This window comes from Poecilia latipinna, unplaced genomic scaffold (assembly GCF_001443285.1).
Source record: "Poecilia latipinna isolate Pla-1442-1.1 unplaced genomic scaffold, P_latipinna-1.0 Scaffold2794, whole genome shotgun sequence".
Lineage (NCBI taxonomy): Eukaryota > Metazoa > Chordata > Actinopteri > Cyprinodontiformes > Poeciliidae > Poecilia > Poecilia latipinna.
In genome coordinates, this window is record NW_015115410.1 from 29383 (window position 1) to 44287 (window position 14905).

At 39.9% G+C, this 14905-nt stretch overlaps 1 protein-coding gene across 1 annotated transcript; it reads left to right on the forward strand.

Annotated features, from left to right (window-relative positions):
• Positions 1-1141: 1141 nt before the first annotated feature.
• Positions 1142-7654, forward strand: LOC106939182 (probable nuclear hormone receptor HR38). Its single transcript, XM_015021492.1, has 7 exons — positions 1142-1305; positions 2842-3680; positions 4440-4569; positions 4973-5136; positions 5231-5433; positions 5529-5707; positions 5806-7654. Exons 2-7 carry the CDS (start codon positions 2844-2846, stop codon positions 6066-6068), a joined length of 1776 nt encoding a protein of 591 aa, XP_014876978.1. The 5' UTR covers positions 1142-1305; positions 2842-2843; the 3' UTR covers positions 6069-7654.
• Positions 7655-14905: the final 7251 nt, after the last annotated feature.

A 14905-nucleotide genomic window follows, 5' to 3' on the forward strand; every position in this document is an offset into this window, starting at 1 on the left:
GAGCCTTTGTGTGGTCAGACACTGATGTTGGACTTGACAGTCCTGCTAATAATTCATCCCATAGATATTCTGTCCATTTGAGGTTAAGTTCTGTGCAGATCAGTCACGTTTTCCAACATTAAAGTCCCTCATCCATGTTTTTCTGAAACTCTGCGTCTCAGTTTCCAAATGACAACATTCTGTAATTTTATACAACTTACCACTTTGTTGCTGTTGTTTCCTTTCTCTTCCACTTTGTTTTGTTACCACAGACAGTAAACTGTAGAGTACTTATTTTCCAGGACATTTCATGGATGGGTTAATGAATATGTTTGGCAGCATATTGTAAACATAAATAAAAGGAGATGGATATAAATACATACTTCAAACTTGTCTCCTTTTCTAAATTAATATTAATTAAAAAACATTATGGTAGGTTGTGGGTTCTTTCCCTACACCCAGCTAAATGTTGACATGCCACTTGGCAAGACACTCAATCCCATATTGCCCACCAATGTGTGTATTTGGGAGAACAATGTTCCACTGTAAAGTGCTTTGAGTGGTCCGTATGACTAGAATTACAACTATTACAACTATAATGACAAATAAATAAAACAGATAACATGTGTATAATTTATGTTGTAGTTTAAAATGCATAAGGTGGACTGGTCTTGCACAGTTTGGCTTTTTCCCCCCCAAAAATGCGTACAAGTATAAACACATAAAGTGTAATATAAAAAGAAAATGAACGTGAAATCCTTTTAGGTAACTGTGATCTCTTTTGGAGAGTTGACAGTTTAATTTTTGACAGACGACAATCCCTTATCCAAATTAGAAAGAAAGCGGTTGTTTCCCGGTCTGATCTGTGATAACACACCTCACACGTGCATTAAAGCTAAATTTCCAGATAAAAACGTCCTCACCTCCTAACTAAGGCTATTTTTAGCATTTTTTTCATTCAGTAATAGCCCATGTGAACGCCGCAGGCTATATTTAGACCAACGTTCACTCTCGGTTCTTGCGTCAATGGAATCCCGTGCGTGCGTCACCACGAACAACGTCTGCGTCTCGATGCTGATTGGCTGCGCCCCCGGAACGTTCTACCATCCCGTTCACCATTTTTGGGCATTGGCCCGCCTTTTTGTCGATGCGGCCAAAATAAAACAAGAGTGTATGAAGCCGACTGCTCTGACCCAGCGTGTGTGTGGCAGAGTGTGAGCCTGAATGGGTGGGTGTGCCGACAGCAGCTGACAGAGGTGATTTTATCTGTTTCTTCAGTTTTAAAAGATAAAAACGCTTCAGAATCCGGATATTCACAAAGAACAGGTGAGTGAAAGTACTTTTCGTACAGGAGCCTGTAAGTTAAGCTAGCTTGTTTACACTTTTATTGCTAGTTATGTCATAATTTAAAGTTGGAATAACTTTGATTTGGAATGTGGAATAATAGTTGAAGTATTTTTTTTTTTAAAGATTCGTTTTAGAGGCTTTGTTAAGGCTGTAAGGTTTACCTAGTCAAGACTGATCTAGTTTAACAAAGTAGTTGTTATTATGTTTAGTCAGGTTGTTTGACTTACTTCAGCCTGAATAATGTAACTGTAAAACAAGACAAATTGAAACAAAACAAGTTAATTTAACTATGAAGCTATTGAAAACCAGACACATCACTTTAGCAAATTTAACTAACTGTATAAACGAATTATGAGTTGTAAAACTGGAATAAAATTGAAGTATTTCCAGAATGTGTGAACTTTGGGAAGTCCAGTTAATACATAAAACTAGACCAGCAAATCTAAAATTAATGTTTATTATCTTTTTAGACGTTTGTGCAAATGTAACTATCTGTTTAAATTTGAATCTTTTTTTTAAGAAACACTAGCCCTCTACTAGTTTGGCTTCTGATACCCCTCAAAAACAATAAAAATGTTGAAATGAGAGGGCTCGTGGATGCATGTCTGTTTAGCTGTAGTTACACGTACACTCAAACAGGCTTCACCACCTTTCTCACTCTAACTGGCACTACGCCAGACATGAAATGCAATCTGCAACACTCCATGGTACGGCTGCTGTGAAAGAGGGTTACCCTCCACTGAAGGAGGTTTTCAAAGCATTAGCAGCCGGTAACACAATATCTGACAATATCCGAGCGATCTGCCGGACCACCGTCTGCATTTTCCAGAGAGGAGTGATAGGGCCTTAGGCAAGAGAAATGGCATGTTTGGTGAAACGAAGCGGAGCTCCTTCAAGGCGCTAACGTTGGCTACTGTTTACATGGTCACAAAGGGAAGGTTATAAACCTAAATAATATGAAATATTGTTGTATCTTTCAGTTTTTCAATTGCAATGTTGAGTTATTTACACCTTAGCACACTTTACAAGACAAATAGTTCTAGTTAGCTTCCAATTAACTGGAAATCAAACTAATCTAATCCATTCAAATACAGTAGAATCTTATAGATAGATTATGCAGTTTCTGTTTGTAAACTGGTTATTGAGTTATTGAATTTGTATCAATCCTTCATCTTGAGACAATGGTAGAGTGGCACCAGTTTCTTTGACCTGGAGTAAACTTTAGTCGTAGGCTCAGACTGACTGTCAGTCTGCTCCTACTGACTTCTGGTTAAAACAACATCAAATGAATGCAGGAAAAATACACTGGTCAAGCTGTACCTTTATTGTGAAAGGAAAACTTAATACCCAGAGCATAGCCACAATATGAAAAATAGAAGTTTGATTAAGATACATTGAAAAACCTTCAGATACCTCAGAGCAGAGTGTTGCTTTTGCAACATATGAACAAAACAGGATTTATGTTTGAGCTAAGAGACAACTAACATCTATTTTCAATTGCCTCCTGTCTCTTAGCGATGCCCTGTGTTCAAGCCCAGTTTGCATCTCTGCCCTATGACAACTTCTTCAGCTCTGAACTCTTAAATCCTGACCTCAGTGCCAAACTGGCGATGGAAATCTCTGGCCAAAAGGACCAGCTGTCATCATCCTCACTGCCTAGCATCAACACTTTGATGGGAAATGGTTACATTGGGGAGTTTGATGCTTACTCCTGCAAGGTTACCACTTCCCCTCCTGCCTCTGCAGCTTCATACAGCCATGCTGCTGCAGCTGAAAGCCCCAGTCCACAGATGCAGAACCAAGCCTTCAAGCTGGATGATCTTCAAGTGTATGGCTGCTACCCAGGATCCTTTTCTCTCAGCTGTCTCGAAGAAACACACTCATCGTGTGGATCCGATTATTATGGAAGTCCCATCTACGGCGCTGGTTCTCCTCCAACACCAGGCTTTCAGACCGAGTCTGCAGCTGTCTGGGATTCCCCTTTCAGCCCCTTCCCCCCAGCCCTCCCCTCCTCTGTTGAGAAGGCCACCATGGCGCAGCAGTTTTCATTCTTTACCTTCAGCAATGCACAGGAGCAGCACTCTCCTTTGGGTCAACATCAGGATCCACCATCTTGTCAAGAAGATGGCTTCTTTCATCTCTCACAACACCAGCATGTCTCCCCACTTCACTGCCCCCCCCTGTCCCTGGACCATGCACGGCTGGAGAGCCCGAGAGCGCTGGAGGAGGCTATGATGTCTCAGAAAACTCCCAGCCTTGGATCCAGTGAGGGTCGCTGTGCAGTTTGTGGCGACAACGCGTCCTGTCAGCACTATGGAGTCCGAACCTGTGAGGGATGCAAAGGTTTCTTCAAGGTGAGAAAGAAATTAAGCCTTCATCTGGTTTATTATGTAGGATTTATTCAACAAGCGAGCAGCAGAGGAGAGAAGACTTGACGCACAACGTGTTAATAATTTGTGCAATATGAATACAATTAACATGAAATAAAACCAGCGTTACACAGCACTTCATTCTGCAGTATGCACTTTATGCATTAGGCCTTTATGCTGCAGCAGATTCACAGTTTTTAAAGATGCTTTGTGGGAAAACAGCAGAGACTTTACATAGGAATGGATGGACACATCCAGATCATAATCCACTGCATTTCAGCTAATGGCTCTTTGGTATTAAATAGCTTTGTAATAACAACAATAATATTAATTTAATCTAAACATGCGCTCACAACACTGGTCTCCTTTGAGCTTTATAATATCTAAAAGCAAAATGTTCCTCTGGAAATATTCAGGTTTTGAGTTGGAAAGTAGGGAAAGTGAACAAAGAACGAGAAAGCCTAACTGAGTCTAGATACATATTCTATTTATATTATCGTTGCTTCTATCCAATTTCCTTACATGTTGCTAATTAGAAACACTATTAATAGAAAACATTGCCAATTAGCATACAGTAATCATTAGCAAACTGAAACTGTTTGGTATTGCTTGCCAACATTACTGATAGCATGTCACTATCAGTAATATTTGCTTTCCATAGCAACTTGCTATTAATAGCATGCTGCTATACACAGTTGTCTCTGCGAGGTCTGGTAGTAATGCTTTTTGTCTTTTGTTCCCCAGCGAACTGTGCAGAAAAATGCAAAGTATGTGTGCCTCGCCAATAAAGACTGCCCGGTGGATAAGAGGAGGAGAAACCGATGCCAGTTCTGCCGTTTCCAGAAGTGTCTTGCAGTGGGAATGGTCAAAGAAGGTAAAGCAACGTCAGACTCTTCTGGAGGGTTCGGGGGTCTAACGCAGCGGTTTTCAATCTTGGTTGTCTGGACTCCTGGCAAACCTGATTTAAACAACTGCAGTTCTTTCTCAAAGTGCCGTCAAGTGCAACAGAAGTGTGTTTATCCCTTACCTATTTAAGTCTGGAAATAGGGAAACTCCTTAAACATGCAGAGCAGAGGAGTGAAAACCTTGCATCCAATGCATGATGACAACAAACCTGAGATTTGCAGTGGCAGTTTTTGGAAACCAAAGCCATGTGCAACTTGAGCTTTACAGAGCCAGCTGAAGGGGGCACTGAAACCGATACTGAAGTCGTCTGAAGTATGTATCAGGTGACATGTAATGCTCATACATGTGTGCTCCTCTCCTTGTCCCTTTAGTTGTTCGCACTGACAGCCTCAAAGGTCGCAGGGGTCGCCTACCGTCTAAACCCAAGACCACGATTGAGGCTTCGTCAACGACTCCCAGCGTGAACGTCATCGCTTCTCTCATCACGGCTCATTTGGACTCTGACCCGGGCATCGAAAAGCTCGACTACTCCAAGGTAAACCTGCGGTTTTCTCTTGACCCAAACCTCTCCTTTCATACGACCTTTTGAGTTTAGGGATGTTTATCAATCTTCTCTTGTTCCTCTGCAGTATCAGGAGAGGTCAGACGGTCTGAAAGAAAAGGAGGACGCCGGCGACATCCAGCAGTTCTACGACCTGCTGACCGGTGCCTTGGATGTCATAAGAAACTGGGCTCAAACCATCCCAGGATTCACGGACTTCTGTGCAGAGGACCAGGAGCTTCTTCTCGAGTCTGCCTTTGTGGAGCTCTTCATTCTTCGTGTTGCGTACAGGTTGGTTATATTTCTCCACTTTCAAATCAAACTGAATGTTTTAAATATTTGACATTTCAGTGCTCTAATTGTTTTAATCGTTTAAAACCGTTCAGGTCGAAGCCAGAGAAGAACAAGCTGATCTTCTGCAACGGCCTGGTCCTCCACCGGCAGCAGTGCACCAACAGCTTTGGTGGCTGGATCGACTCCATCATGGATTTCTCACGGAGCCTTCACCGCATGAACTTAGACGTCTCTCTGTTCGCCTGTCTTTCGGCATTTGTCATCATCACCGGTGAGTTCCTCCGTCTCCTTTTCAGAGAGGCAAACTTTGGTTGATAAAAACATTTGAAGTTAAGGCTCAAATCTGACTGGAGCGTAATTTATGCCTAGATCGCCATGGCCTGAAGGAGCCCAAAAGAGTAGAGGACTTTCAGAGCAACCTCATCAGCTGCTTAAGGGAACACATGAGTGGAATTGGATCGGAAGTGACACGGACTCAACCCAACTACCTGTCCCGTCTGCTGGGCAAGCTCCCAGAGCTGAGGACTCTGTGCACTCAGGGCCGGCAGCGCATCTTTTACTTGAAACTGGAAGACTTGGTTCCTCCTCCTCCGATTGTGGAGAAAATCTTTATGGATACACTTCCCTTTTAAAATAAAAACTGTGTGACAAGGAGGCGAGATGGCAGCATTAAGAAGAACGGTTGTCCACATCAGACACTGACTGGTGGGCTACCATGCATGATATTCTCTAAGAGACCATCATTTTTTTTACTATTGCATTTTGAAAGTGAATATGACACATTTCATGGCACTATAAGGGATTGACATCAGTGCCAAGACTTTATCAGCATATTTTTAGTATGTTTTCTGTGATTTTGTAAATTTACTTTGTTGCTAACATGTTAGCGTTATTATTGTGTTCTGCAGCTTTTAAGACGGCAGTGCGGTGCTCCAGCGTTCTCAGAAACACTAATTTCTTAAGAGACTGGTTCACGATCCCACTCTGAAACTTTAAAACTTTAGCTTTAGCACAGATATATTTCCTTATACATTTCATAAATTATAATTCTATTTGTGCTTTCTCGGAAGGTCTTGGACCAAAATTGAGCAAAGTTTTTATTTTGATACAATCATATATGAACCTTCTCGCCTTAAGCTAAATAAAAAGGTCTGCGCTGCCTTTTTGGAGCAGCTTGTTGGTAAACTCCTTTCACAGTGGCTGCAACATGTTTGTGCTTTAACAGTGAATACAAAGTGCCTTTATAAGCCTTTAACCTCTAAGTAACATAATATGCCCCTGTTCACAACAGACATAAAATAAAATGAGTATTATACAACACCCTTCACAATTGTTGGCACCTCAAGATCTGTAGAAAAGCCTTAGATTAAATTGTCGTTACAGTTTGTGACCTCAAGATACATTTCTTTGTTAAGCGTCTTTAAGATTAACACTCATCTGTCTTTCTTGATTTTCTTGGTTTCTTGTTTTCCCCATTTTATTAATTTGTCTAAAAGGAATGAGTCCCTGTCACGCCACCATGAAGAAACATAAAGTCATGATTTAATGCCAACTAAATGTTTCTACACATACTAACTAATTTGAAAGCATGAGTTTTAAATTAAAAACGCCTAATTTCTGCTCTAGAACAGCTATTAGACGTGCCATTAAATGTGGAGGGTTCAGTGTATCAGAGCTGCTTTTGATATAAAGTTGCATGTGTCCATTCTGCAAAGACACGGTTATTGAGTGATGAAATGTCTGAGAGGATATAATCCTGTTCACATGCTCTTGAGGCAATGAAAGTTAAAAGTGCAACTCCGTCTGAGATTAAAATAGATCCGAGCAGATGTCCACGTCTTCTTGTCCCAACAATAGAATCGATCTTGTTCTTGGTACATTTTACATACACATCATGTTTAAGTACATTTTAAAAGCCTCGCCCTGCTTTTCTGGTTCGTACATATTGAATGTAGTTCTTGTCTTTTCTTTTAATCTTGTGGGCTCACGGGGAAATGTGACGACAAGATGAGCAGCTATAAAGACTGATGTTCACACGGAACGAGCAGTTTTTCTCTTACGGTTTGGTTTTTGCTGGGATGCGCTCCGTGGAAATGTTGCCATAACGTTTGTTAAATGGGGCAAAAATCCCAAAAGTCAGTCTCATTTCTTTTTAAATAATTGCTCAAGAGATTCTTATATTTTGTGCGTCATGTTGATAAAAATGTTTTTAACCTTGTGAATGTGTACATGCCAGTTTCTAATTTTTTTGCTTCATATTTAAAATATATATTTAATGCCTAATAGTTAATGTATTGAAACATCTGTAAGTTTTACATCTTCATCCCGACACATGCACAATACGAACAAATGTACATTTATATATATATATATATATATATATACACACACACACACATCATGCTCTTGTTCACTCTAAAGTACGCCAATGTAAAAACACATAGTGCCAACTTTCCAGCTTATTACCTACAAAAAACCTGTACTATTTAAATACTATTTAAACAAAAAGTACCAATTAGTATATTATACAAGGACGCCAAAAACAGCTTCTACAACTACTGCATAATTTTATCCCTTAACAGGCATAGAATAAAAAATGAGTCAGTTAACAGATTTACATTTTATGTTTAATAACTCGCAAAAAATCAGAATCTCTGTGTGAGAATTTAGTTTTTTACATTTCTTCCTTCTTACCCAAAATACCCTAAAGTTATACAAATATTTAAACATTTCATCATCTTATATTGCCGTCCTTATTGCTCAACAGTCTCAAAAGTTTAAACTGTTGCATACCAAAATCTTTTGCCAAAGAACAATACAGATTCTTCCTGTCCATCTGTAAAATATTGCATGCAGCAGTAGGATTAGCATGTTAACTGATGTAGTTTTCTAATTTTAGGAATCATATGGAAACTGATTCATTTGAAAACCTTCAATTTATTCAAAAACCTACTCTGCAGAAAGAGAAGATTTTTGGACTTGGGCTGAGTCGATACCTTTTAGATCCCCATCTCATTTTCTGCCCCAAACACAGGCAAAGAGCACGAGGCATTTCTTCCCTCAGGTAACATGACAGTGACGGAGACCAGCCTGATATAAATAGCTTTGAATGAGCTAAATCCGCTCCTTCATCTGCAATAACAACTTCACTGTTTAATTATGCCAATTTGAGATTAGGACGAGGAAACGATCAAATCTTTTATCTAATCTCTTTCTCTCTAATTGTAGCAGTTCGGCAGTTTAAGGTTTAAATAAAGAGACAGCATAACTTTCGGGTTCTTACATAACAATGTGGCAAAAAGTATAATACAAAGTCCTTTTCACTGAGGTGGTGTCAGTTTTGTCAAACATGGTGTTAATGTTGGCAACATTTTTGACCAGGGCAAGGCAACACCGTGCGCCTCTCGGCCGCAGATGACTGCTGCCCTGGCGGCATCCAGACACTTGACATCTGATCAGACTGTACACCTCGTACTGGTCCTCTGGATTTTGGCACTGGCAGATAGAATGGAAAAAGGGATACAGGGGGAAAAGAGGAGGAGGTAAAAGCAACATTAGCCGGCACAGAGACTTCCTTTTTGTTACAAAACGGCATGGGCAGCCTGTAGTAAAAGCCTCGTATGACGTGATGAGCAGATAAGTCTGGTTTCACGAGGAGAGCAAAGACGGATGCGGCGGTTCGTTGTAACCGAGAGCATGTTTTATATTTGGTTTAAAAACTGCAAATCTCTTCTGAAAGTCAGGATTTGTTCTTTGTGACCCGCGACTATAACAAGTCAGACATGTGGCCCCTTCATGTTTCCCGAACCCAAACTCAAAATACCACCTCATGCCAACGTATCTCCTGCTTTGAGATGCGGCGTTTCTTGACACCATCTTTTTCCAAAAGTAGAAAGTTACCATCTGGAGCTGCCATTGCCTCTTTGACCTCTGACCTGACATACAATACTGCTTTTAGGAACAAACCATGGCCTGTGTAAGTCCTGACATTTATCATGATGATTTGTAAACAAACCTCCCAGACTAAAATCATTTGAAAAAAATTATCCATGCAGCAGAAAACAAGAGGCTTTGCATGACTTTGCTAACCTGATGTTTTCATTGTTACTTATAAAGTACAGAGTGAACTCGGGCACAGGTTCCCCTGCAGCCTCAATTTGGACAGGTTAACATTACAAAGCACCTTGAAGGTGTTTTTCACCAATAAGCATCAATTAGATCATTATAACTAGATCTGCTTTGCATCGTAATCTCTAAAATAATGCGTTTTCATTTTACAAATTTAATTGAATTAATTTTTTAGTACGACAGTGCATCAACGTATTTCATAGCCCTAAATATCTCTGATTTAGCAAGATGCTAATTTGCATCCATGTCCCCAAAAACACAAAAATAACTACAACATTAAGACAATAAAAATACAAGAATGCAAGACAACATTCTGCAAACAGGAGGATCTTTTTCATCGTTAGTTGAAGACTTTGCTCTGCTCTGTTTACAGTTGATATCTTAACAATATGCTCCTAAAGGGGAGGAAATAATTATTTCATCTCCTGCTATTTTGTAAATTTTCTCAAATAATATGTCTTTATAGCTTTATATCACTGTAAGGGTGCAGAATATCAATTATTAATAATCCAGAAAAAAAAGCATTACGTAACGGTTAAGATTAATTAATATTTGTTGAGAGAAAAAAACTTTTGATGCTAAAATGTAATATAATTAAATCAGTTTTGCTCTGTACTTCAGTGTTTCTTGCCGTTTGGTGACTCAAAGCTCCTTCAACAGATTTTCTGAGGGACTGAGACAGACCTGCCCACTTAGTGACCTTAAAGTGCTTCTTGTTTAGTTGGTCCTTTTTTCCCTCAGTGACTTGCTTTAAGAATTAGATCCATCCACAACCCATCAGCAATGTTCTGGCTCATGGAAGAAGATTTTCATCCAAGATATCATCAGTCACTAGCCTCTCAATGTGCTGTAATCGCGACAAATAATGCAGATTTTATGAATTATTGCAGACACGGTATTAATTCCTCAAAATGTCTTAACAGACCCCTGCAACCTCTTCAGGTGAGGTTTTATTCTAGCGTTCGGCTACATTCTCCTTACAGTCTCAACTGTTGTTTTGTGACGAAAGTTACAAAGTCAAAAAGGATCAATTATCATCGATAATTCTTCTTTACATTCTGTTGTGTACAACTCTTTTACCAAAACTACAGATGTGACAAAATGGGACAGTAGAGACTCATGATTTAATCACTCAATATGTTTCATTTTGTTCAATTAATTTTAAAATAAATATGATGTAGATAATGGTTTTCTCTTCATTTTCTCTTCTTGTCACTTTACAGTAAGTAACTTGAATTGGTTAGCATACTTAATGTTAAATGACGCAACTTCAAATCGAACGCAGCAATAAGTAATGCAACCAAATTTAACAGTAAGTATTGTGAAAATGACACAAAAATAAGCAATGCAATGTAATATTAGACATCTTTATATGACAATAAGCAATGAAAACTTAATTTTACTTATGTACCATAACTTAATGCAGCTTAGCTTGACTTAGCTCCAGTTAAGTAAAGTGGCATGCAACATGGGAATGTTAAGTAACATAACTTATAGTAATGTAGCTAAACTTAAAATGTAATGTTAGAAAATGTAAATTAATTCAATGTAACATGATTAAAAGCAATATAATATAATGTAAAGTAAAGCGACGTAATTTACCAGGAACTAAAGTAACGCATTGTATCTCAACTTTAAGAGAAGGTGAAACGTAGCAGTATTTAATGTACCTACAAGTAACGTAATGGGATTTAACACTAAATAACAATACTGTGGTGTAACAGTAACACTTTGCAACATGACGATGCTTCAGTAGCAGTGGAAGAAGTATGATGTGTGATGCAGATGAAGAGATTTTCAGCCACAAACGTAGCAATTCTCTGAGAATAGATAAAGCAAGACAGCAGCCTACTTGGAGCAGACGGATAAAACTGCAGTCCAAGGCCAAGTCCAAACGCCACGCCTTCCCTCTGAGTGCAGTTGCAATTAGACGAAGTGCTTTCAATCTCAAACAAAGCTTGCATCCACTTTCGCTGACTTATTGTCAGAAGATAAAAACTAGAAGCAAAGAAGCCACGGGTAACACAATCGAATCATGCAGTTTGTCACTAATGGATCTGCGTGTGAGTAAGAGAGAGCAGCTGATTGCCGGAGATGTCATTGTTCCAGAGGGAGGAAAGCTAATAGGTTTGTTTGTGAGGATGCTGCACCTGCTGTTTGTTGACGGACTGAGCTGTAAATAACTTTGAGAAGCAGCTCGGTGCCCCGTGGTGACTCCAGTAATTACTTCTCCATGAGTCCTGCTGCTATATCGCTTTTTGAAACACACATATGTACAAAGTACTTTGAGTAAACGCTATAAGGTGCCCTGTGAAATCGTATACATGCGTGTAGATTCACGCTGCAGCATCAGGTTCTACGTGGGCGTTTAGCTGAGCGTGGAAAACCCACCATGGGTGTATTTATAGCCAGACCATTGTTGAGCCCACAGTATCATCAGTAATTGGATCTGGTCTCCCTCACTGAGAATGTCCCATGATAAACGAGACGGCGACTGTCATTGCTCATGACACCTTGTGATAACTCTATGTAACACATCACAGCATTAGGGTCTTATTCCCCCCTGGATTAAATGCACAAATGAACGATTAGCCGTCTAAACCGTCATTTTGAAGTGAGTGAGAGGAAGTGATGGTGAAACGTAGTTCAGTTGATTTGTTCTGGAGAATTCACTCAAGTTTAAACAGCAAAAAACTAAAGAAAACAAACGGTTCTTCTTAACATATGTGAAATTGAGAGAAACTCAGTTCATCAAAAGCACAAAACAGATAACTTACGTAGGTGTAATATTATGAGCAGCTTGTCATCTGATGATTTCAGTTTTAATGTTTGCTAAGCTCCCCTCACTGTCCTGTGCAGGATCCTAATTTGCACCATTTCCTCTCAGAATGCTGGGAACTGAGCAAACCAGTTCTTTTCCTTTTGAGTGTTAAATATTTTTCCTTTCTTTCCTGCTATATATTTCAGATGCTCAGCAGTTCAGGGCCTCCTTTGTGGTATTTTTAGTTTTGAAGTGTGTCAAATGTTTTCAATGCGGGACCAGTCTTGGCTACAGGCATGACGGTTTAACACTCTGAGTCTTTTATGGAGCCGCTCGGTAGTCGTACGTGCAGAATTGTGTTTGGTATTTTATCTATGATTATGTGCCAGGCCTTCTCTAAAAAAAGACACAAAGAAGACAGGCAGCATGCTGTGTGTGTATGTCAGCATTGATGGGGCCTTCAGAGATGTGGAAGTTACTCTTGTCATATGCAGCAGTGCATGCCTTTACACCATCAGACATGCATCCACAGACGGTAAAGCTGATGGAATGACCGATAAGTATCATATATATGTACTGCACTGCTTTTGATGCAAATGTCAGAAGCTAGTTTTATCTACAGGAATCATTTACATTGTCTAAAGAATGTAGCAGAAGCAGCGACAGGATCCATTTTTCTTATGCAGCACATTGTGGTTAGCGTCTCTCCAAAGTCTGCTTCTGATTTGTTGCTCAGCACCTTGAGACGACTCCTTCCCTGGAAGCTGCTCGCTCCTAAGGCAGGGGATTTCTGAGGCATGAGAAAACCAGAACCTCCAAGAATTAATGCCCGAGTGACTCAACAAAACCCCTGACAAAAATGAGATCCAGTTGCACCAAATATGTTTGTTTACATCGTAGAAGCTGAAGTTAGGCCTATCAAAGTTTTAGCGTCAAATCGGTCTGGCATTAATGGAAGAATTGACATTTACTTCAACTGCAAGCAGATAACCTATTGAAGAGAGAATTTGAATATATCTATCAAGCACATTTGGTGCTGCTTGTGTGTGTGTGTGTGTGTGTGTGTGTGTGTGTGAATGCGTGCGTGCGTGTAGGTGTGCGTGTGTGTGAATGCGTGCGTGTGTGTGTGTGTCACTATGCTGGAAACTTCTCCCTGCTCAGCCGAAGAATATGAGAATGTTACAATTATAAAACAAGATTGACAGGAGGGATAGTGTTGCACTGGCAGATGACAGATCCTGGCTGACTGCCTGATAGTTATTCACAGCAACCACCCCCTCCGCAAACACACACACACAAACACAAACACACACACACACACACACACACACACACACACGCATGGATGCATGCACTTGCATTTCAGAGAGCCCCAGCCGAGGGATCAAAGCTTGAGGAGTGTCTTAGGGACAAGTGATAATGTGTGTATGTGTGTGTGTGTATGTGTGTGTGGATGTGCATGAAAATGGGGGCTCAAGGTCAAAGCAAGCACATGGTACAAACACAGCAACACAGGCAGGTGGTCCAAAGCGGACAACCGCATCATTCAACGAGTCACGATCTGACTGCTGAAAACTAAACTCTGCTGGGCCTCTTTAACTTTTAACATGTTTTGAGTTTATTGTCAAAATACACCAAAAAAAAAAAAAAACCTTTTACCAGGCCAAGAGCTGCTCAGATGGTGCTGGAAACATGAGGAGTTGTTAAAGACAGCACCTAAAGGCTTTTACAGCGTGTGAAAACAGAGCCAGAAGGGTCTTTACTTCTGTGTACTGAATCCACTCAGTCCGCTCATTTTGGCTCGAAAACTGCTGTGGGAGGATTTTTCTGTCAGCCTCCCGAGAAACCTGCTGATAATGTGACACCATTAACAAGCTGCCGGTGGTCGGTAGGTTACAAAATACACCAGTGATGCGTTCATTTCATTTTAATGCTAACTTAATGAGCTGGGGAATTTAACGCTCATTGTTATCTGAGAAGTGCAACAAAAGTCAGATTTCTGTCGGGATACAGTAGTGATGCTTCACTCCAGTCTCTTTTATTAGTTTGGTTTTTTGATTTGTTTCTCACTTGGATTGCAGTTTCATTGTTAGTGCATACACTCCTCAGGACTCATTTGGCTCTGGTTCTGGTTAGTAAAAAAAAAAAAAAAAAAGCAATAGGTAGTAAAAATACTAAATATTTTTACTTTATATGTCCAGCCATTGCATCTTGAAATTATTTAAGGTCTATTTTAACACACAAATACTCAAGTTAGTGGAAAATCAGCTTTAGTCCATTCTTCCTTTGTTGGGAGCAATCTCATGCAAATTCACATTCAAAACCAGTGTATTATTACACCAACAGGTTGATTAATGAGGTTTAAACAAACTGGGCCTTAAACCATCGTTTATAGCAGGTGAAATATGGTTATAAATATAAATAATTCGCCAATTACGTTGCTCTATCGGTGTACTTTTGTTTCTGAGCGCAGTTTACACACCTCACCACTGTTCCGACGCGATGTTTATGTTGAATCGCCATAAAGAAGTTGGTTCTTTTATTTTGAAGGCAGCTTTATAGGAAGTTATTTACCTGACG

Bases quoted from the DNA above. Each gene is read 5' to 3' on its own strand.
- LOC106939182 (XM_015021492.1), top strand. From the start codon at position 2,844: ATGCCCTGTGTTCAAGCCCAGTTTGCATCTCTGCCCTATGACAACTTC. The intron at 4,570-4,972 runs GTAAAGCAACGT...TTGTCCCTTTAG, and splicing joins AGTGGGAATGGTCAAAGAAG to TTGTTCGCACTGACAGCCTC. The intron at 5,708-5,805 runs GTGAGTTCCTCC...ATTTATGCCTAG, and splicing joins GGCATTTGTCATCATCACCG to ATCGCCATGGCCTGAAGGAG.